The following is a 21,501-nucleotide window of genomic DNA, read 5'->3' on the forward strand; positions in this document are numbered from 1 at the left end:
GAAGTGTCCAAAAGGACCCTTTCATATTCTTCAGCCTGAGCAGAACAAAGGAATGCAAGCATATGTTAATCGGTCTCTTAAGTTGCACTTAACTGCTTACGGAGATAGAGGCCCAACTTTCGCAACATTTCAGGTTTTGTTATAGCGCTACTCCGTAATCGACTATAGTCAAATCTGGATGGTCATTCTAGCCATCCTGTTTAATCCGAAAGATGGTGTAAATGTCTTAGAACGATCGTAAGAATGCACGAAGGAGACAGACAACAACGAAATACACCAATTACGGTATCGAAATGTGGACGATAAACCAGGTGAGAGTGAAAAAATCAATATTTTCTAACGCTGAGTCCTCAGGAGAATTTTGAGCCCAGTGAAGGTTGACGGTGAATAGCGGATGGGATACAACAATGAGTTGTACCTATTGTATGATGAACAAGAAGTTGCCATCCATACTAAGATTCAAAAGTTCTAGTGGACAGGCCATATAGAGCATATGGATGACAGAAGAATTCTCAGGCGGCTACTCAAAAGCAAGGTGGAAAGTAAATGGCCACCTGGAAAACCTTGAAGGAGTTGGGAAGATTCAGTGGATCACCAAAGTTACACGTGACCAAAAAGGGTGAAGGCAAAGACTTTGAAAGGTCAAGGATTAACACAGGACTGCAACACCATAAAAGCAGTAATCAAATTAAACTAAATGTCAGCTTTTAGCCATTATACATATGCTGTTTGATGCTGCTGTTTATAAAAAATCAGACGCCACAGTGGTCGATGAGGCACACGACATGGGACGTTCCATTATGACCACTACACATGAGCAAGTGCGCACCCCACCAACTATGCTATGCTTCGCCAAACACGTCGCTAGATTAGACCGCTGTGGAGTTCGTTACTCTGCGTGTGTCCTTCTCATAGCTTACTAACCTGATACGCGAGCTTCTACAGAAGCCTGTCTACGTTATCACGCAATGACACCGCTCGCTCTCGCACAACGGCACATGGGCACCATTATGTTTCTTCTATAGTAAGCTGTCGGAGGCTAAACAACGGTATTCCCCTTAAGAGAAGGGATGCCAGTTCTTGATACACACCGGTCATTGCCAACTCAACTATCTCCTTGGCGCCAAACGCGTCTTCACGACACTTTACCTCCCTAGGCTAACAGAACGGTGAAACGGAAGCATCTCATTCTTAGAACTATTCGCCCGTACCAGCATCTAGACATCAAGACCATCATCCTTTCGTCTTCAGGCATTTGTCCACCAGCGAATACATTTTCCACCGAATCGATGCCATCAAGAAGCAGTTAGAGCAGCGATATATTCGCCCGCATTGATTGGTAACAACGTTTAACGCCCACACGTTCGCCATAGACGTTAAAAAGGTCGCAAGAACCCTCTCTACGGACCACCTGAAACCTGTTTATTTTGAGTGGGTAGATGCGACAGGTTTTACCACCTCCGTCGCCACAGACCCAGTCACCTCAGCTATCGTAATCACATTTACAGCTGACTCTATCGACCTTTCGGCAACATAATCATAACATTGCCACCCCTAGGATGAAAGTCACTTTTTCGTGTCCTCGCCATTGTGAGGGGAATAGCTGTGCCGCTACCAACTCTTCCGCACACTTCTCAGTACAAGCAGGTGTTTGTTTCGCACTAGATTTTCGCCTACAGTGCAGCTCCATTCTAACGATCCTTGGAACTAGTCGCACATTCCTACGCTGTACTCCCGCTTGTTTAGCATGGATCTTCGAGATCATTCCTTTTTATAGCATTTAGTTTTTGATTATCAGTGAACAAATACCATTAAGAGGAAGTCTTTCTAATTTGTTTTTCCCTAGAAAGTTGAATTTAATTTGAAATTTGAATTCAATCAACGCCTTGATCTAATTTCAATTTTGCTGATTTTTTTTCCTTTCCAACGTTGGTGCTGGTAGAGTTCATGTATACATAATTGAAGTGTGATAAAGTCATCTGCTAGCTCCAGGATTTTAAGTACGAGCTCCACTTCAGTTGAAACTTTTCATTGAAAGTCATGTTAAAAATCAAAATTCTCCTTAATCCGCAATGGATTAACAGTGAACGCTAGGAAGACTGGACTAGTTATGTTCACTAGGAACGTCAGGTGGGGCAGCTATACGCTACCCACCTTAGCAGGGGCGAAAATCCAGCTGGTACAAACAGTCAAGTACTTAGGAGTACATTTCGACTCCAAGTTAACGTGAAAGCATCATATCCAGGAACAATATCAGAAATCCGGCAGATTGCTCTGGTGCTGTAGGAATGCGATAGGTAAGACCTGGGGACTTTCACCTAAACGGATATACTGGATGTATACATCCATAATAAAACCCATTTTGATGTATGCATGCATCGTCTGGTGGCCAAGAATGAGCTTTGCTAACAGCAGGAAGCTGCTAACGCAGATTCAGAGACTTGGTTGCTTAAATATTACTGGAGCAATGAGTACTACGCCGACTGCGGCACTTGAAGCTATCCTAAATTTACCCCCATTCACTTGGAGGTGAAACGGAAAGCGGCCAACGACGCATATAGGCTCGATACCATTGGGGCGTGGAAAGGCGGCCAATCAAACGGTCATGCGTCTATCTGGAAATTCCTTGGAAAACATCCGGTAGTCCTGATGCCGACCGATCTATGGTTTCCAGATTCGTCTTTGAAAAGACATACACTGTCGTAATCACCGAAAGAGAAGAATGGTCGACAAGTGGCCATGAGTCTGTTCAGATTACAGACCTAATAATCTTCACAGACGAGTCAGCCATGAAGGATGGATCGGGCGCAGGGGTGTTCTCGGAGAATCCGATTATAGAACTGGCCCGACCCCCCGGAAAAATGACGACCATATTCGGGGAATGGATTGGGGTAGTGGTTTTGACTGTGTGCAGCCAATGTGAGGAGGGGGAGGAGGCGGCCCTGCACTTTTTATGCAGCTGCCCGGCATCCTCAGACGAAGACACCTTGGCAAGGATTTCTTCAATGAATCTGCACACTCTCTGCCTCTGGAGCATGTTCTAAGGTTCGCTAAAGCCTGCGAACACCGTAGGCGGGAAGCCATTGAATAGACAACTTACGGGGATAGTACAATGGGCCTAACAATGGCCTGAGTGCTCGGAGATGTGTTATGGATGGCTTCAGTGTGAACACTCGCCTGATTGTTAGAGGGGATTCTAGGCGGTGTTGTTATTCGAGTCCGGAGCACCATGCTAACGAGATAGTGATCCGAATCTATATTGGCACTCCTATATATTCTGATATTTATTAAGGTGGCGGCGTTCAATCAACACGTGGTAGATTTTCTTGAAAGTGGTCCTGTCTGGAGAGGCCCATGTTTGTTTGTTGACTTCTTCCCGTGCAAATCAGGTACTTCTAACAGCTATTTCGTGCGCATTGCTAATTGAATTATCCGCAATCCGTTATTAGTGGCATTGTTATGTAAACCATAGGAGCCAGAGTATCGCCTGAACTCCGTCTCTACTAGGCTGTTAAAATCTCCAAGCATGATTTCGATATCATCCCTAGGGCAGGTTTCGAGGGTTCGGTCTACTGTCTCTTTGAAGATATCCTTTTCTGCGTCTGCAGTCGCCTCTGTAGGGGCGTCAACGTTAGTGAGACTTATATTTACCAGAAGAGTAGCAGGAGAGAGGGGAATACTCCCCAGAATCCCACCATCTTACTTCGCTTAGGTCCAGAATGTCCAGCTTATATCGTTGGAATTCTCGCTGGTTGGAGAAAATGAGCATTCTAAGGACCGTTGCTGAGTAGCGTGCACAACTAAATAATAACCTTTGCGAATTGCTCGTAATTATAAATTTATTTGTTGAGACAGTATAGCCGAAATATATGACAGTATTCAGCACCTTGAAACTACCTGAACAATATTTGTTTCAAATTTTACCCTCGTTATCGTTAATGCAGTTTAGGTCACCGACCTGCCAATAAGAATAGAAAACAGACGTCCGCTGTCAATTGCTTTGAGAACAGAACGTCAAAATGTGTTGACATTTCTCTCCGTGTCTGTGAAATAACAGGAAAACTTGTGAAAAATACCGACATATTAGCCAGAGGATATTTTCAGAAGTGGTCTAGAGTAACAAAGAACTTCTGCCGCTACTCGATTCAATATTCGCTCTTCTGATTCACAACTTGCCGAAACGAGAAAAACGAAATAAATGGTTGACTGAAACTCTACAAATGGTTTTCTGCTGTTAGGCACATTCGTGGAACTTGGCCGAAAAAATACATAAATAAAAACAATGGCCTACCAAACGCTAAGACAGACATACCTTGAAATTCCAACCGTTACCAGATTTTATACAACAGCCTGCGTTATAACAACTTTGGCAGTGGTAAGTGTTGTCTATGCCTATTTATTGTGGATTTTTCTGTCATGGGAGGTACTTCCAGCTTTGTAACTTGACACCACGTCATCGTTCGGCCGGTGAATATGGTTTCAGCTTATCGTCAAAATTGTCATGTGTTGTTTTTTGAATATTCTAGGTCAAATACGAAGATTCCACCTAAACCTCGTGACGGGGCTGTAAGTGTAGGAGGTGCAACATGCAATAAATGTTGACATCCCTACCGGTCCCGAATTACTGGAATCCGAGCAAACTCGAAATTCTAAACAATCGGGTTACTCAGCACATTTCATCAATAAACAAAACGTTTGTTTATTTCTGATTGGAGCAGCGAGGAAAGATTTGTAGGTTTGGTATTGGCTAGCTTGCTTCGCGCTTGATTTGGCGGAATGGTCGCTCAAGCATTTAGAAAACAGTTTTCGATTGAGGATTACTGAGATTACAGTTGGCGGGGTTTGTTCCCTTTAAACCGCCCATGAATTGCTGCGTAAATAGTCAAGTAACCGACTTATGTAACTTAAGAAGCCCGGAAATGTGTACAAAGTCAAATTTGTTGGGAATAGGTTCACAGAAATGTAAACGTCGTACAACCACTGAAGAATAGGTGGTGGTAATGTAATTGGTCAGCTTAAAGATTTGATCAATTGAATCAAGCGAATTGCAATCAGCTGTCGTCTGGGCGTGGCTATCTACCTCGGAAGAACTTATCGTTTGACGGGCGCCTGTATTTTCATATTTAATCATAGGGGCAGAGAGCTTTGACCAGGTTTTCAGTTTTTATTTTTCAATAGTGACTCACATATAAAGATTGGCAGTTTATTTCTAGCTTAAGTTGGTCTTATCTATCTTAATTCTATTTAAATGCGTGGTTATTACTTCACATACATTATTACTATTATTCTCAACCTCCTCTTCATTTTTTATTGTCATAGCCATGACCCCGTTTCCGATTTTACAGAAGGGTTCTGGCTCATGTAGCGGCGTCCCTACTCCTTGGCTAGTTCGTCCGCTGCTTCCTTACCTTCCAATCCAACATGGCCTGAACCTTGTTGAGCGAGCTGAGCGAATTCAGTCTCTCAAGGCATTCCCATACTAGTTTAGAGTTCACCTCGTGTGACCGAAGTGCCTCGATCGCTGCTTGGCTGTCAATCAGAACAGCAATGTTCTGCCCCCGTAGTTCCTTTGGCGATTAAAGAAGGCACATCCGTCTATGGCATATATTTCTACCTGGAATATGCTAGTGTGCTTACCTATTGACTCCAAGTAGATTTTCGTTAGACCAATGATCCTGGCACCCGCTCCTTCTACTGTGAGGAATCCGTCAGTGTACCAAATAATCAGTTGCTGGTCTAAGCCGTATGTCGCAGAGAGGAGAGGAGTTAATCCGAGAAGGTCCTCCAGGAATGTCGTTAGTCATGTCCTCATTGCCCCACTGATACACACGCAAGCCAGTCTTTGGAGTTTATGTAACTCCCTGTCTTGCCTGTAAGCGAGTTGACACTGATGTAGGGGATTACGCTTTAGAACGTTTGTTCTAATATAGTGGTCTATGACCTTCTCCACCGTTTTGAATACGAACGATGTTCGGAAAGTTGGTCTGAAAGATTTAGGATGAAAAGGATCCTTTTTACCTGTTTTTGGAATAAAGACCAGTTTTGCCGCCTCCACGCTCTTGATATATATCCCAGGGCTATGCTACCCCATACCACCTTCAGAGGAGACTCTAAGATGATTTCTAGGCCTCTCTGGATTAGTGCCGGGAAGATGTCATCTACTTCGGGTGATTTCAGTGATTTGAAAGTCCCTAATGCCGAGCATACTTCTTTTGCTAGTGTCCAGTTTCCCTTTCTCCTCCTTTTATTCGTTGTTGAGGTGGCAGATAGAATGTGGTTGCCTACTGCCGTGGGGTAGGACCTGGGAAATGAGTTCTGAGAAGCAAGTATACTCTCTCCTTCTCCTCGTTCTGTTCTGAGAAGCCGGTATACTCTGTCCTCGTCATTCTTGGTAAATGTCCCATCCTCTTTTTTCAAACAGACAAAAGATATTGCCCCGTCTTTGGCTAGAACTTTGTAAAGCCTGGTTGCTTCTCTGGTTTGTTTGATCCCTTCACATAATTCCCTGAAGCTGTTCCTTTTTGCCTCCCTGATGGCGTTACTATGCATAGTGAGTGCCTTTTTGTACCTCGGCCAGTCACTTTTTCTTCTGGCATTCCTTATTATTGTTTTTATTTCGGAGTTGCTCTCAATGCCGAATTTGATTATTCTGTGATCCGGCATAGAGGGCTTATCCGACACCCTCTAATTCCCGATCTGCCCGTACATCAGAGTTTTCTTTAGAGTTATGTCTAGTACCTCTTGTCTAGTGATGGTCACGAATGTTGGACTGTTCCCTATGTTAACTTATTGCCAAAAATAAAATCAAGAACGTACTCACCTCTTCGATTGGTGTCACTGCTTCCCCAGACATCGTGATGGGCGTTGGCATCGCAATTTAGTGATTAGCTCCGGTGGAAGCCGGAAGTTCCAAATCACCTGCATTCTTCCTCCTTGTAGACCGTGAATCTGCCTCCGGTACACCCAGGACTCTTGGCTCAGCACTATTCCAATGCTCTCCTCTGAACTTGCCCTTGCAATTACCGCTGGTGCAGCCTTCGCATGGTATTTGGGCTATCTTAGTGCTGGCCATTGGCTCCCTTATTGTTTTTATTGTTTGGAGCTCTTCTCCACTGTCGTAGTATCAGCCTCCTCCATCGATATGGCGCTTTCCCGCGCGTCGCTGTCCACTCTAAGCCCTTGAAAATCTAGGTCAAGGTCGTCGAGTTTCTGCTCTTCACTGAGCAGCAGCTCTACTTTCCTGATTGATCCAATCCTTTCCGCCTCTATGGTTTCAGAGATTTCATCGGACACCGCGGTATTCTTTCCACTCGGTGTCTCCTCTCAGGTGTCTTCGTCCAACCTTTCCTTTTACACGTGCACAGATATGTTGCCAAATCGAGAGTTAATATGGCAACTCCGACGTTTGATTGCCTCCAGGGATCTGTCATCTACCCTGATCGTGAGGATCCTACCCTTGCCCTCCACCTTTGTTCTGTGTAATTTTGGCTTTCGAGAGAAACATATCACATGTGCTCTTGGTATATCATCCCCAGCACATGTTGACAGTTCTGCTTTTTCCCAGCTTGGCAATTTAGGAACTATGTTCCTAAGCCACTCTGCAGTATCGTCCGTCGCACAGCCCATCAGTATGTGACCTGGGCGAAAGCGTATCCCGGTGAACACAAATTTCCCACCCCATCCCTTGCACATCTGCCTGATGACAAGATCTTGAGCAGTATGACCAGTCGAATGCCCCTGACTGCCCTAGCATAGCTAATGGCGGGCTTCCTGATTCCGGCCTTCAACCCTGACTTACTCAGGTGTTTTCCCTTCTTAGTTTCAGGTTTGGATTTTTTGGGAGCATTCTCTTCATGCGGGCTAATCTCTGCTGCTCCACCTTTTCTTGGTTCCGGCTTAGGGTTGTCCTGAGCCTTCTTAAGGATCTCTTCTGGTTTCAGGTCTTCCTTCAGGTACCATTTAGCACTTGCGCCACTGATACCTGTCTCCTTCCTAACGTCTGATATATTGATTGATACTTGTCCCTGCTTTTTGAGGAGCGGCCTTGTTGGTTGTTGTCCTCGCAGCATACCAATGTTGATCTTGGATCTACTGCTTCACGTCCCATCTTCTCCCTTCTTGGGTGCAATCACCTGGCTCTCAAGGGAATGTGCTTCCGCCTGTTTAATCAGTTTATGTGTAATATTACTCATTTGATTCCCACGAATGTGGGGGTTAAGACGTCTGCCATGCCATAACTCCCTTAGCACGGTAAGGTCAAACTTACTCACTGAGGCGACCAGGTATCGATGAGGCTCTGTTCGAATACAGTCAGTTACCCCCGACTGCTAACTATCCAATAGGCATGGTTCGAATGACATCCTGGAGGGGGAGGAGGTGTTTTTCGACCCCCAGTCTACATCCGTAGCGTTTTGCTAATAGTAGAGACACCTCGTACAGGGTGTGGCTATCTCAATTCACTAACGGTCTTGGCAGACGAGAGGCTTGAGCAAACTAACCTATTCACTTTAAGATATTTTAATTTTAAAAGTACTATATTTGGCACTCACGACTTCGCATTCGAGTATTTCAAGAAGAAATGTACTATTTTGCAAATGCGGGAAACGCTACCTGAGTTTATTTGGCGACTTTCTTCGATCTTGTAGTTTGGTTGTTTTGGATGATCCGAATTACCGGTTGTAGTCACCTTACGAGAGCCACATCAGAGAGGGTCTCCCTGACCTAGGTAAGGCCTATCTTCCTGGAAGAAAGCTCAGCTAGGAAAAAACGCATGCGATGCGTCCATTTAGACTTACGACAGCCGAGCTAAGAGAGCCATGCGTCTGATTCCTCACTGAAACCTCCTTTGGCGGTTCGTGGTGTTGGGGCCGCACTCTAAATAGGTTACATACAATCTGTTACATAAGAGCGTGGTCACTGTTAAATAATAACAATTGATTTTTCGAAAATTCGCAAATTTATTGATAATTTGGTCGTCAATACTCAATGCAAATACCTCAGTAGGAAGTCCAATCTCCTGCATTGTCAATTATGGCCTGACACCGTCGGGGCATACTTTCCACTAGTTTTTCTGCATATTCTACCGGAAAAGACCTCCAGATTCTCCAAATTTGTCGAGAAAGTTGATCTAAATTACATGGCTTGCGTCTGCGAAGCTGCATTTTCATCAGAGCCCACACATTTTCTATGGGATTTGCATCCGGTGACTGAGATGGCCAATCTAAAGTGACAACTCCGTTTTGCGCCTTCCACTCGCTACACGCTCGACTCCGATGTTTCGGATCGTTGTCCTCTTGAAGGATGCAGCTTTCATTTTTCTTGATATACCATTGCTTAGCAGATGGTAGCAAAGCCTTTTGATATATTTTATTCATTTTTTCGGCATTTAAATTCGCGGTAAATAAGAACAAAGTACCGAAACCTTTGTTTGAGAAGCACCCTCAAACATGGACCTTGACGGGGTGTTTAACAGTCCGTTGAAGCATTCTACTGGTGGAGGTTGTCCAGGCGTGTTTGATGCTCGGAAATGCCCAGAAGGAGGATTCATCAGAAAAAATTACGTCGCTCCAATCGCGGTCCAAGTTTTCCTTCGCCCATTCCACTCGTTTTTCAACGTATTTTGCACTCAACATTGGTTTTTCCAAAGTACTGCGATATTTCAGTTTATTGGCAAGCAAGTGCCTGCGAATCGTTCCGTAAGATATGTCAACACCTTTTGCTTTCAATTTCACACCAGTTCCACGTAAAGTCAAAGTTGGATCTTTCGAGAACAATGCGAGAATCTTTTTTTCGTCTTTTTTTGAGACTTTGCTTGCACTTCCGCTATCAGGAAAATCATCAACGTTACCGACCTTTTTATAGCGATTTATTCACTTGCTAACGAACTGCTTCGACTTTCCCATATATTTCCCAGCAGCAATTTGCGTTAATTTGGGTCCTTTTTCATGCAAACATAGAAAAATTGCCTCAAAGCGAGAGGTGTAAACAGCACTCATTTCGAAAAACCACTAAATTGAAGACTAAATTTGACAGAGAGCTGACTTTTTACAAAAAGCATGAAGCTGAGGTGCCCTCTATGTCATAGAAAAAGAAACAGGACGCTCTGATTTTTTATCTACGTGTAACAGTGACCACGGTCTTATGTAACAGACTGTAAGTTGCAGTGACATTGCCTCAATACTAACATTAAGTTAAGGTGGTTCCGCGCCAGTGTTCTCTCTGTGCTACTATACGGTAGAAGTGCAAGGAAAGTGATCACCACTGTTGCTTAAAAACTCGGGTCATCGTAGTATTCTTACCACAAACAAGTACTAATGATGAACGCTGTACGTACCAAATACCCATGGACATGTTGATTAGAAAACGGAAGTGGCAGTGGGTAGTAGATGCCTCTTCTGAAGGCTTGGATGTTCTGAAGTGGACAATATTCTTTTCTGAGTACCATGAATTCTGACCATCTGAGAGTGGCGATTGGTCAGTGGTGCTCTTATGCACTTCAAGGGATACGATTTTAATTTCACTGCTTCCAGAAGCTAAGCTTGTGAAACACCATGACTGTTAGAAATCGTCGACCCAAAAGCTACTTGACCGCTCCTGGGTCTGATTTCTGGTTTTTGATACTGTGTACCGTTACCTTCTCCTTCATAATATAATCAATATTTACATGCACACGAGTAGACGAAAGACTAATCCAATTAACTTTCTCTTTACAGCATCTCGACTTAGTATCACCACTTCAACTGTACTTCCATCCTACATTAATCTTTCGAAATTTCCAAATATGGCGATTAGCTACAACATTTCTGTTTTTCGGCACTGTCGGTTTTAGTTTCTTTTTCAATATGATATTCACATATCGATACTGTCGTATGTTGGAGGAAGGTTCATTCCGGGGACGCAGTTCAGATTTTGTTATGATGTTCCTTTTCGGTGGCGTTTTAATGACAATATTGGCATTCTTTGTAAATTTATTGTTTTTGGGTCAAGCATTTACGATAATGTTGGTGTATGTTTGGTCACGTCGTAACCCATTTGTCCGGATGAATTTCTTTGGATTGTTGAATTTTCAGGTTAGTGAAGGATGTGGTTACGTAAGGAGTGAAGACACATTAATTGATCGTTTTTGTACAGGCACCGTATCTTCCGTGGGTTCTTTTGTGCTTCTCAATGATTCTTGGAAATACGATATGGATCGATTTGATGGGCATGGCCGTTGGCCATATTTATTATTTTCTAGAGGATGTATTCCCACACCAAAGAAACGGATGTAGAATTTTGAAAACACCAACGTTTTTGTAAGTTACTAGAGAATGTAGAGGATTTTCGATCTCTTAATTTTCTTAAGAAATTTAAGTTTTCCTTTAGCTCTTCATTGATCTTGTGACAAATGTGTTTTCTTTTATAGGAAAGTGTTATTTAATGAGCACATAGATCATAGTTATCAGCCTCTACCAGAAGACCGACCGGGCGGTTTCAACTGGGGCGAAGAGTTTGGAATGGGTGCTGATATAAGAAATCAACAACAGCAACAGCCGGAGGAGGAGCGCGAACGTCAGCCAGAAGAGCGCGAACGTCAGCCAGAGGAACGGCCCGCACAATAAAAAAAGCATAATTTAAGATTGTTGAAAAGGAGGAGGAAAGACCTTAGTGTAATTATTGTGGTTGTTGCCTGTTTTATTCAGTTGTGCCGTGGGCCCTCTTTTAAAATACATTCTAGGGAAGTGAAACTTGCTACGAAGGAAAAAATATATTGGTGTTTTGTATGTATTATTTAAAACTTGCGAGGATTTTTGATGTGTACAATCTAAACTCCTTTGTATGATTTACAGAACTGTTACGGCAGAAATTTTGTAATAAAAAATATGTAATTAAAAAAAAACTGAAATGTTTTACTTACTTTATCAGGAAGAGGTGAATACGATTTCCTTCGTAGATCAAAACACATTTGAACTTTATGTTTTTGTTTGTTTTATTTAAACGCAATCATCAACTGTACTTTCAGTTCAATATCATCTGCATCACTACGTTTCTATCTCTTACAACTACTGCTCTTTCAACACGTTTTCTATCATATGTTTATGCATTTTAATACTTCTTTTTTCTAACTAACAACAGCCATACGTTAACAATTTTCTGCTGTTGTCGTTCATTGCAAGTTCATAGATCAGAGAAACAAAAATACATAACTTTACTCATTTCTTGATTATTATCATTATTCATTGAAAATGCTAAGCACCAAACGTTTCTGCAAACACTACGAAATAATAATACAAGTCAAGTAACATTTTCTATTTATTTCAGCTTGGGGTAGGTTAGTTTCTGCTACTTTTACCATCTACAAAATATACTCAAAATATTTTCGCCTGAAACACCTAAATATTAGGCAAAATAAATGATTTGTTGTAACTAAATGCGCACCTTAACATCCAGTTTTGTCATGGAGTTGAGTTAGTCATTTTTTTATAACTGTGCACTACTTAAAGACTAAACGCTAATGTAAATACTTCATTTAACTAATTTCGGTTTTAGCACTAAATGCGTAATCTCCTATTTCCGGAGGCAAACTACTTCATTTCTTTATTTTTGCTTCAAGTCACGTCGAAGGATGTTCGTAATTGATTTTCTTTAATTGTTTTTCCACTTTTACTTTTTTTGGTCATTTGTTCCCTTTCAATTGTGGTCATTTACTTCCACGAGTTCGTTTTCTACTTTTTCTATTTAGTTACTCTCTTGCTGAAGCGAGATTTATTGGAATCGTATTAGACTAACGAATGCAAAAGACGCATTTCGATATTTTAGTTAGGCGGTCCGCGATGACGTTTACAATTTGATTAACGCTTCACCGTTCGAAGCAATTTCTAATTATTTCTCGTGTGTATACGTACGCAAATTGAACACATTGTTTTCAAGAATGATAGCGCGATAGGTTCCTTATACTATTCGAATGTTGCAATCTTGATTACGATCCTGTGATCTTTTCGATCAACTTCTAAAAAAATCTTTACATGTCAAGATTTAAAATTTATTTTTGGCATTTTCGTGAGTTACAACAATTTACCCTTATCGAATTCAGTTTTAGTCCGGATTATAGTTACTTTATGGCGAAATAATGTATACTCTTATAATTAAGAAACAAAAAAGATCTCGGGAGTAACTGAAAAGGGATCCACTACTGCGATATCAATAAAAAACCGATTTGGTTGGATTCGAATTTTGTCTCTTAATTTCTTATCTTAGTTTGGAGCTCACCATTGCAAGCAGAATCATTATGTAATAATATAGTAAAAAGATAAATAAATGTCTTTCCAGTGACGTCGTACTGACATGTGAAAACAAAGTGTCTCCATCAATGTTTGGTGTATAGATTCCTCGTTTTAGACAAACTTTTCGAAGTTTTTGGGTCTAGAAGTTCAAATAGTTGACTGTGGATTAGTTCAAAGAAACTGATCAAATGCTTTTTCACTTCTGTTTTGGAAGCAATATGGCGGCCAGTCTTAGCCAGGTGTTGGTCGTTTCTTTTTTACCACAGATACCATGGTTGCAAATTGTATTGAGCAAACCACTTGCTTCGAACCTGAGTTGACTCACGAAGGGTCATCTTTTGCAAGTAATAGGGGAAATCCTGACTCCTTGTTGGACATTTTGTCTAAAACTATTGCACCGGACACCTGTTATCGATGTAGACATTTTATCCTCTAACATCCATCCGGACTCATGATCTAAAAGTGCTTCGGGTCTCTGAAGGTGTTTAGTTAATCAAGGAAACGCCGTATTGCCACTCATCTTTGTTCTTGTTATGACACTGTCACACTGAACGTACTAAGCAAAGCGCCTATATACTGCTCTATGCAAATGATGTTTCCCTAGACTCTCATAACAAAGCTTATCTTGAGCAGCTTATTCAAAAATGGAATGAACGCCTCATGCAACATGGTTTTAGTTTGAATCTGAATACAACAGAATTTTGACCGACCGATCCAAATAAAACAAACACTATCACTGTCAGTGGCCTGCCCAGAAATGAGCGATTTAAATATCTCGGATCACTGTTATCAGCCAATGATGAACTATTATGGAATTGATCCACGCATCAGCGCAAGTTTAATGAACTGGCGTTCGATGTGATCGACGAGCGTCTCAAATCCAAAATTTAGCTCAGTGTGTATGGTTCTGCGTGTTGGCCAAACATAAAAGACAATAAATGACACCTTGCAATATTGCAGACGAACATGCCATGATTACATTCGAAATGAGGACACTCGCGACCAATATGGAGCTGCACCGATCATGAAAGAGAGAGGCGTCTTCGATGGCATGGTTATGCAATTCGCGCTAAAGAGATTTCACTCGTCAAGATTGGTCTAAACATCGAAATCGATGGTAAGCGACAAAAAGGCGAGCCGAAACGACGATGGCTTGCTATGCAAGATGGCGGCTCGATCCAGATCAGATCTTTGACCCAGCAAAATGGCGATATCGATCAAGACGAGTCGACTCCGCATCTGAACGAGGCAAAGACTAAAGATCAGTTGGACATCGAAATCATTATTTTTTGTTTTTTTTGTTTGAGCTAAAAAGGCGAAATGGTTCCATTATCTACGAACGGTTGAGAAAACTGGCAATTATGCGTGTGATACGTTTGATAAATAATCATTCAGGATATATACATTATATGCGGGGAGTCGCGAAAAAATGCAAATGGAACTTCTCGCAGTCAGGAAAAAGGTAGAGATTGGAAAACCGGCAGTGGCAAGCCTAATCGATGCTCATTCATCGATCAATAGCATAATGTGCAGGTTTCAAAATGAGCATATAATTATCCGAAGGAGAGCAGCAGGCCGTTTGTATAATAGTTACATTGGAAAAAAGAGAAGGGAAGATACGAACTGGCAAGTAAGTGCAGCTTATCTTATCGTTGTGTTCGCTTGTCACGAGCCATTACATACCGAATTATTGCCGCCTGATTATGCAAAACGTAGGCTCCAACGATTTCACCATGAGGCCTCCTCCTCCTCGATTGGACTCCCTTTATTTTACTGATGCTACATGAGTGCATCTAGATGGCTGTGTGAATTTGCAAAATTGCTAAATTTAATGTTCAGGAAACTTCCAGGAATTTATGGAAACCCGCTTGCAGCTTCAAAAGATCGATGTTTGGTGTGGTAATTCAATGGGAAAAAATCTAAGATCATTTTTTGAAACGACAATTAGTAATGCATGGCGATATCAAAACTAATTACCGCTTTTATCGCCAATTCAGGCGAAAAAGCCCGATATTGTTGGATACAACAAAATGGTGCAATCGAACACGCAGCCGCACCACGAGGGGTGTTTTTCTGACACACGCCTAAATTCGAAAGCCCATAGTCCCCACGAACCCCACTCCAATCCCTTTGAAAATTTTCGAGGAAGTGGTTTACGATCGTTCTTGGTTTTTTCCACCTTCTACTTTTGACGAATTTAAATTTCAAATTGAAGAGACAGTTCGCTCGATCGATACTTCGTTACTCTAAAATGTTTTCCGGATCCTCACGAAGCAAAGGGAAGCATGTCTCGTCTTGAAGTAAAAAGAACATTCTGTGCAATTCTCGTAACCTTACAGTAGGTTTGATTACGTTTTCATTTTCCAGTGCCTTGTTCATATTAATAGATCCCTTTCTTGGGACTTCCTATGTAATGACGTCTCTATGAAAACTTTCAAATGATTCGTGAACCCTTGTGAAAAATGGGAGGATCCAACTAACGCAAATAGAGATCAGATCGGCTCACTTGAAAATGCAGTCAGAGATTGAATACGGATTATTTGAGGGGCTAAGGACACATGCGGTCCGTTCAGTTATCGAAGAAAATGATTACAATCAAGCAACCAACTTTTTATTACTAGAAGAGATTTAAATCATAGAAGTGGTAGTTTACGAAGCGTAAACTTGGTGACTTTACATACGATGCTCAACAATCTCCAAAGATGATTTCAGGAGGATTTCAACAGAGTAGACTTCCTACAAAATGTGCCTCTAAATTCAAGCATTCAATCAGAGCTCATTTTGAAGTTTTTTATTTGAGAATCTCATGATCAATGTGTAAAAGTCAGCCACTGCCATTGTCATTGGCCAAACAAGGCGGATGGCGATGGGACTAGTTTAAAAAATTCAATTTTTCACATAACTAGTCGGCAACAAACAGCAAAAATTAAGCCAAACTTACAGAAGTGCACGCTGTACCATAGAAAACAGGACAAGCTACAAAAGGTGTTGAACGCAAATACCCAAATTGTTAAATACACGGGAAACGGGAGTAATTTATTACTATAGTACTGCAAAACAAACGGGGAATGCTCTAAATTTCATTAAGTGGAAAAGCATGTCTTCTTGATGATGATAAAGTCTAAGCGACCAGGCCGGCTTTTAATATCCTTTGAATCTATCGTAGAAAGGGCCTTTTTGGTATCCTATAAACAGGATAAATTGTTTAGAAATGTGTGTATATAGCTTCTGAAGAAAAAGTCAACATCGTAAAAAAGAAAGAATAGGTCTGAACAAATACGAACATATTCATAGAATTATAGAAACATGGGGAAAGTTCCATCTTCCCTTGTAGACTCTTTGATTCAGGTCTCTATATCTTCATAGAAATGATATTATTCAAAAGTTCCCTCAACAACAGCCCTTGCCAAGATTTACCATCAAAAATACCCACATAGCGTACTCTCCCACATATGTAGTGTAATTAGAACGGAATAGAAGAGATTAGATTTTTAACTGGTATTTGTAATCTAGCGTAAAATTGATAGACAAGGGTAGTTTCCTCCAAACTACAATTTTTAATTTTCAATGTAAATATATATTCCGGGAGCAACTTACCCCCGACATCCAGTTATGCAAATTCCTCTGCCGCTAGCGAGGTTTGAACCGCGACCTTCCGCTCTGACAGTCTATTGCTCTAACTACTGAGTCATCCATTTATTTACTCAATGATAACATCGACTGATTACTATTGTTATTGCCAGCAATATCTCTTATAATTGACTTATCCCTGCTATGAATAACATCATTATCAGATGCAGATTCTTGAGCCTGAACAAAGTTGTAGCGTACCGTTGATGTGTCATTTGAAATTATATTGCCTCCCTTACGGTAAAGATGTTAGCTGTGAGTTCATACGCTTGTGTTGTACAAAGGCCAAAAAGATCAAATCCCTTGATATATTCATTGCTCATTCCATACGTAATGGATCCCTACAACTTCGTTAGCCTCTCGCCTCTCATTAGTTAATGTGTGAAAATTACATTTTCTGCTCTGTTTACGCGGCAAAAGTAGTACTATACCCCCCATAACATGGTATCTAACACGGTCGCACATTTTCTTAGCAGAATTAGACAGTAGATGGGCACCGACAAATGCATGTTCCGCTTGCGACCATGTCTTGGCACTGTGGAAATTTCAAGACTTCAAGTTGATCTGATCCGAACATTGAATGGCCAGTCCAGCCCAACTGAAGGGTTTAAAGCGCGCCTCCAATATAGACTAGGTTGTTAACCAGAGAAACACGGATGGAGAGGCTGATTGGATGTTTGGGAATAAATAAAGGATGTAAAAATTCTTCAAACAAAAATTGTCAATGAGACTGCGTTTCAGTTTCATTATCATCTTACAGCCGAAATTTGGAAGCTTGGTAACTTTTACGTCAAAAATTAGCTAGCGATCTCGAATTTGATGCATTTACTAAGAGTATTGATCAATCATATAATTTAATTGCTATATAAGTCTATTACGAATATTGATTAAATGACTTGCAACTTTTTCTCGAGGCAATACCTGATGGTATTTACTTATTTTTCGAGGCTGCTACCAGCATCGTAGAGAGAAAATCCGACTCTAGGGTGAGAATTATGCAGGCCCCTTTATTATCCCCTTTTTAATTGAAATACTTATTCCGAACCCAAGGATGAATTCCCCCCTTTCTGTCAAACCTAGATGCAGTGTTAACATATATATTTGGAACGTACTAGATAAATCCACATCACACCAACAAAAGGCCCATACTTATTACAGGGTTATGTTCACATTTAATGTTCAAGGAAAAACTTAAAAACATTTGTTGAAGTAATAATTCGGGTGAATTGCATACTTGTTTACGGTCTGCTTTGTCCATTAATACAAATGAAAAGAATATGATGACTTTTCAGACTGCGAAAATTGGCTTTGTTAGTGTTTATCTGCAATCCGACTCTGGGTGGCTCTTTCAAAGCTAGAACTATGCTTGTTCTCCTCCATGTCTGGGCGAGAACAAGCAGATGTCATTGGTGTAGTCAAGAAATTTAAGGAAATATGCCATGGACGTTCTCCGGAGAACGTCATCGGAAGAAATAATATCTATTACCAAGATGTAAGGACTCGGCTTTGGACTTTAAACCCCCAGAATGTCCTTTCTTCGTAGAGCATGCCAGATACCTCACTGTTCACCCTGTCGAAAGCCGTCTCCAAATTAATGAAGGGCAAGGAGATCTAAACGCCGCACAATATTTCAAAATGATCCACATTGTATTGCTGTAATCAGTGAGATGTATTCAGAGTAGAAAAACGCCTGCCTTCCGCCGATCAAGCTTTCGAGACGTTCTCTGATATAATCTAGTATTATTCCTCCAATTGTCGCAGTTAGACGGGTGTTCTTTTTTCAATTCTTAACGACCATCCCCTCATATTCCATAAATATCCCATTTTTTTGGCAAGGATAACATCACCCACTATGAGGCAGTCATTGATTTAGAATCAAATGAAAATAGTTCAGTAACTTATGATCAAAGACAAAATTCCTAAGCCACGTCAAGTTTTTGTAGAAGAAATTCTATTGAAGCATAGGCACTAACTTTATATGCATTTTACTAATGAATATCAAAAATCCTAGAAGTATATGACGTGAAATTGCCGCGTAGCAAACTTTCTCTTACGATGAGTAAAGGAAACCAATGTGCGAGGAAGGTGAGAACAGGTTCATTTTCAGGGAGAATAAAATATTTAAATATTAAAAACCGTTTGAAAATTATATGAGAACAGATTAAAAGTGATATCGAAATTTGACAATTTTGAAAATTCCAAACGAAAATACCAACGTCTGTAGCACACAAATTATCCATTGGAGAACTTTTACTTGATTCTAATGTGCTTATCAAGTGGGTTTTCTCTTAGAATGTTTATTTTGCCAGGCTGCCTGTATTTTAGCCATTAAAGAGATATCGCCGACTGCAGCTGTCAACCTTGACTAATCTATTAGAAAATTGATTCAGGGAATCGCATTTCTACAAGTTATACGCAGAATTATTCAATTAAGTTCAGATGGATCACTTGTACTGGTTCTCGAGTAAATTGAATGTCACCGACAAGTAGATAAGGTTTAGTGATATATACTTTGGGGGGATTTCAGTTATCTTCTTATTATAATTAATTTAATTGGTAAATTAACAGCCCAGAAAAAACGAATTTTTGTTAAAAAAATTAGAGCTATTTTAGGATTAAAATTCGTCACAATTGAAGGTAAGCATTTTCACCAAAACGGAAAAATCAAAATAATTCATATGGGCCAAGAAAGAAACTCAGACCTTTGTAAGTTTATACAACAGTTTAAAACAAGATGTAGATCGTCACAGAATGCAGATAACAAGCACATACATACATAGTCATAGAGTAATTTCTATTGAATCTTAGGAGGCACAACTCAATTGTTCCTCTTTCATATATGAATGACAACAGATAACAAACGATTTGAAAAATATAATGATAAATACAAAAATATTGATAAAATTGTTATATTTGCAGAAACACTATTGTGTTTTTCAAATAATCATTCCCATAACTTTGGAAGACAATTACTATACACCTTATTTTATTTGAGCCATATTTTCGCCAATTTGTTAGCCGTCACTGTATTTACAGTGCCGTATAAAGTCTATAGTTTTATAAATTTTAGAACATAATTTAGTTTCAAGATAACTTAAATATTTTCTACTGATTGTTTCCCATAACATCTTGGTTTATTTGTAACTTCGGTTCGGTTAATAACACAAAGACGTTTGGAAAAAAACACTCCGTAAATGTTGTAAGAGATCATATTATACATTCCATATTCTGTTCTTTTTTCAATATATCACGCACATACATAATTTCTATCATTTTGTCTTAACTTCATATAAAAAATGAAACAGTGAACAGTTTTTACTTTAATTTGTATATCTAGAAGGATGATTCGAAATGAAACATTTAAAGACCAGCATTTTGTTCTTTTTTAATTTAACTGTAACAACCTATACAACTGACAATAGCATTTAAAATTATAATAATTTACATCATGGTTATAAGTTTGTTTTTCGTTTATCATCATCATCAGTAGTAGTAGTTTGTATAATCGTCCTAAGTCATTTTACAACTAGTCATACTAAATTATTAGGTTCACAGGAACAGTCAATTTCTTTCAAAATTCATAAACAATATTTCGGTGTTGTACGTACATCAATGTGTTGGGGGCATGTCGGAGAACGATGATAATCAAACTGAAACCTACATTCGAAACTACACATGTTAACAATACAAAACAGCTTTCCTAACTTCTAATTTGTAACTCGATTATATTCGTTTTCAAAACATGGAAATATGACCCAAATACATCATTTACTTTAGTTCAGTTGAATTATCCCTTTCACTCTCTATCGTGGCTTCCTAAAAGTAGCTTTAGCAATATCCATCGAAAATACCATTCATCAACTATTCGTTTATCTTCTGCCAGCACAGAAAATTTATCGTGATAATTTGCCTTTGTTTATTTGTCTAATTTTTCTCGCTGACATTACGCGGTAGTGACGATTGAAGATTGTGACATAGAAAAATTATAGAAACAATCGAAGGCGGAACAAAACCATAAAAAAACATGTAAGAATAAATGTTTCGCCATAATTCTAATTTGTTGATCACGATTGCCTATCTAGATCGATTGTTTGTTTCATTTCATTTTTGACTCGTGTTACAAATTGAATTACACAGAATTCCATATTTTTTCTCTCCAACGTTTACAATTCATTTTGACGTTATTATCATTATTATGTTTCGTAAGATTATGAGTAACATGAAGAAAGGGATGAAATGATGCAAAATAAGCACGACCTTTATCTTCTTGTTTGCCTATATATACAAAAAATAGTTCTATTCTAGAAATGAAATGAGAAAAATAAAGAAAATACAGTGAATGTGAATGAAAAACTATTGAAAATCTAGAAAATTGAATGAAATCTTGATGGAAAAAAGTGGGCAAATTAAAAATACAATTTCATGTAAAGAAAAACAAGAGGGATGAACAACTAAGTTTTAAAAAATAAATTTGTTTATATTTAATGATTTATTCCTTATTTAGTAACGAAATTTACGCTACTATTGTTGCAAGTACCACAGTTATGTCGTCTGGTTTACCACCTGTGAACGATTGCAACAAAAAGAAATCAGTCAGGTTTCTTGTAAA

At 39.9% G+C, this 21,501-nt stretch overlaps 2 protein-coding genes across 2 annotated transcripts in view; one reads left to right on the forward strand and one right to left on the reverse strand.

Moving 5' to 3' along the window:
* The first annotated feature begins 3,992 nt into the window (after positions 1-3,992).
* On the forward strand, positions 3,993-11,878 carry LOC119656572 (derlin-2). Its single transcript, XM_038062959.1, has 4 exons — positions 3,993-4,375; positions 10,713-11,069; positions 11,131-11,294; positions 11,405-11,878. The coding sequence occupies exons 1-4, from the start codon at positions 4,283-4,285 to the stop codon at positions 11,598-11,600; spliced, it is 810 nt and encodes a 269-aa protein (XP_037918887.1). The 5' UTR covers positions 3,993-4,282; the 3' UTR covers positions 11,601-11,878.
* Positions 11,879-19,783: 7,905 nt separating this feature from the next.
* LOC119656570 (protein phosphatase PTC7 homolog) overlaps positions 19,784-21,501 on the reverse strand; it is an 85,324-nt gene continuing 83,606 nt past the window's right edge. Inside the window, exon 5 of the mRNA XM_038062957.1 lies at positions 19,784-21,455. Within this exon, the coding sequence (XP_037918885.1) occupies positions 21,406-21,455 (50 nt within the window). The 3' untranslated portion in view covers positions 19,784-21,405. The remainder of the gene's footprint in view (positions 21,456-21,501) is intronic.

This window comes from Hermetia illucens, chromosome 5 (assembly GCF_905115235.1).
Source record: "Hermetia illucens chromosome 5, iHerIll2.2.curated.20191125, whole genome shotgun sequence".
Classification (NCBI taxonomy): domain Eukaryota; kingdom Metazoa; phylum Arthropoda; class Insecta; order Diptera; family Stratiomyidae; genus Hermetia; species Hermetia illucens.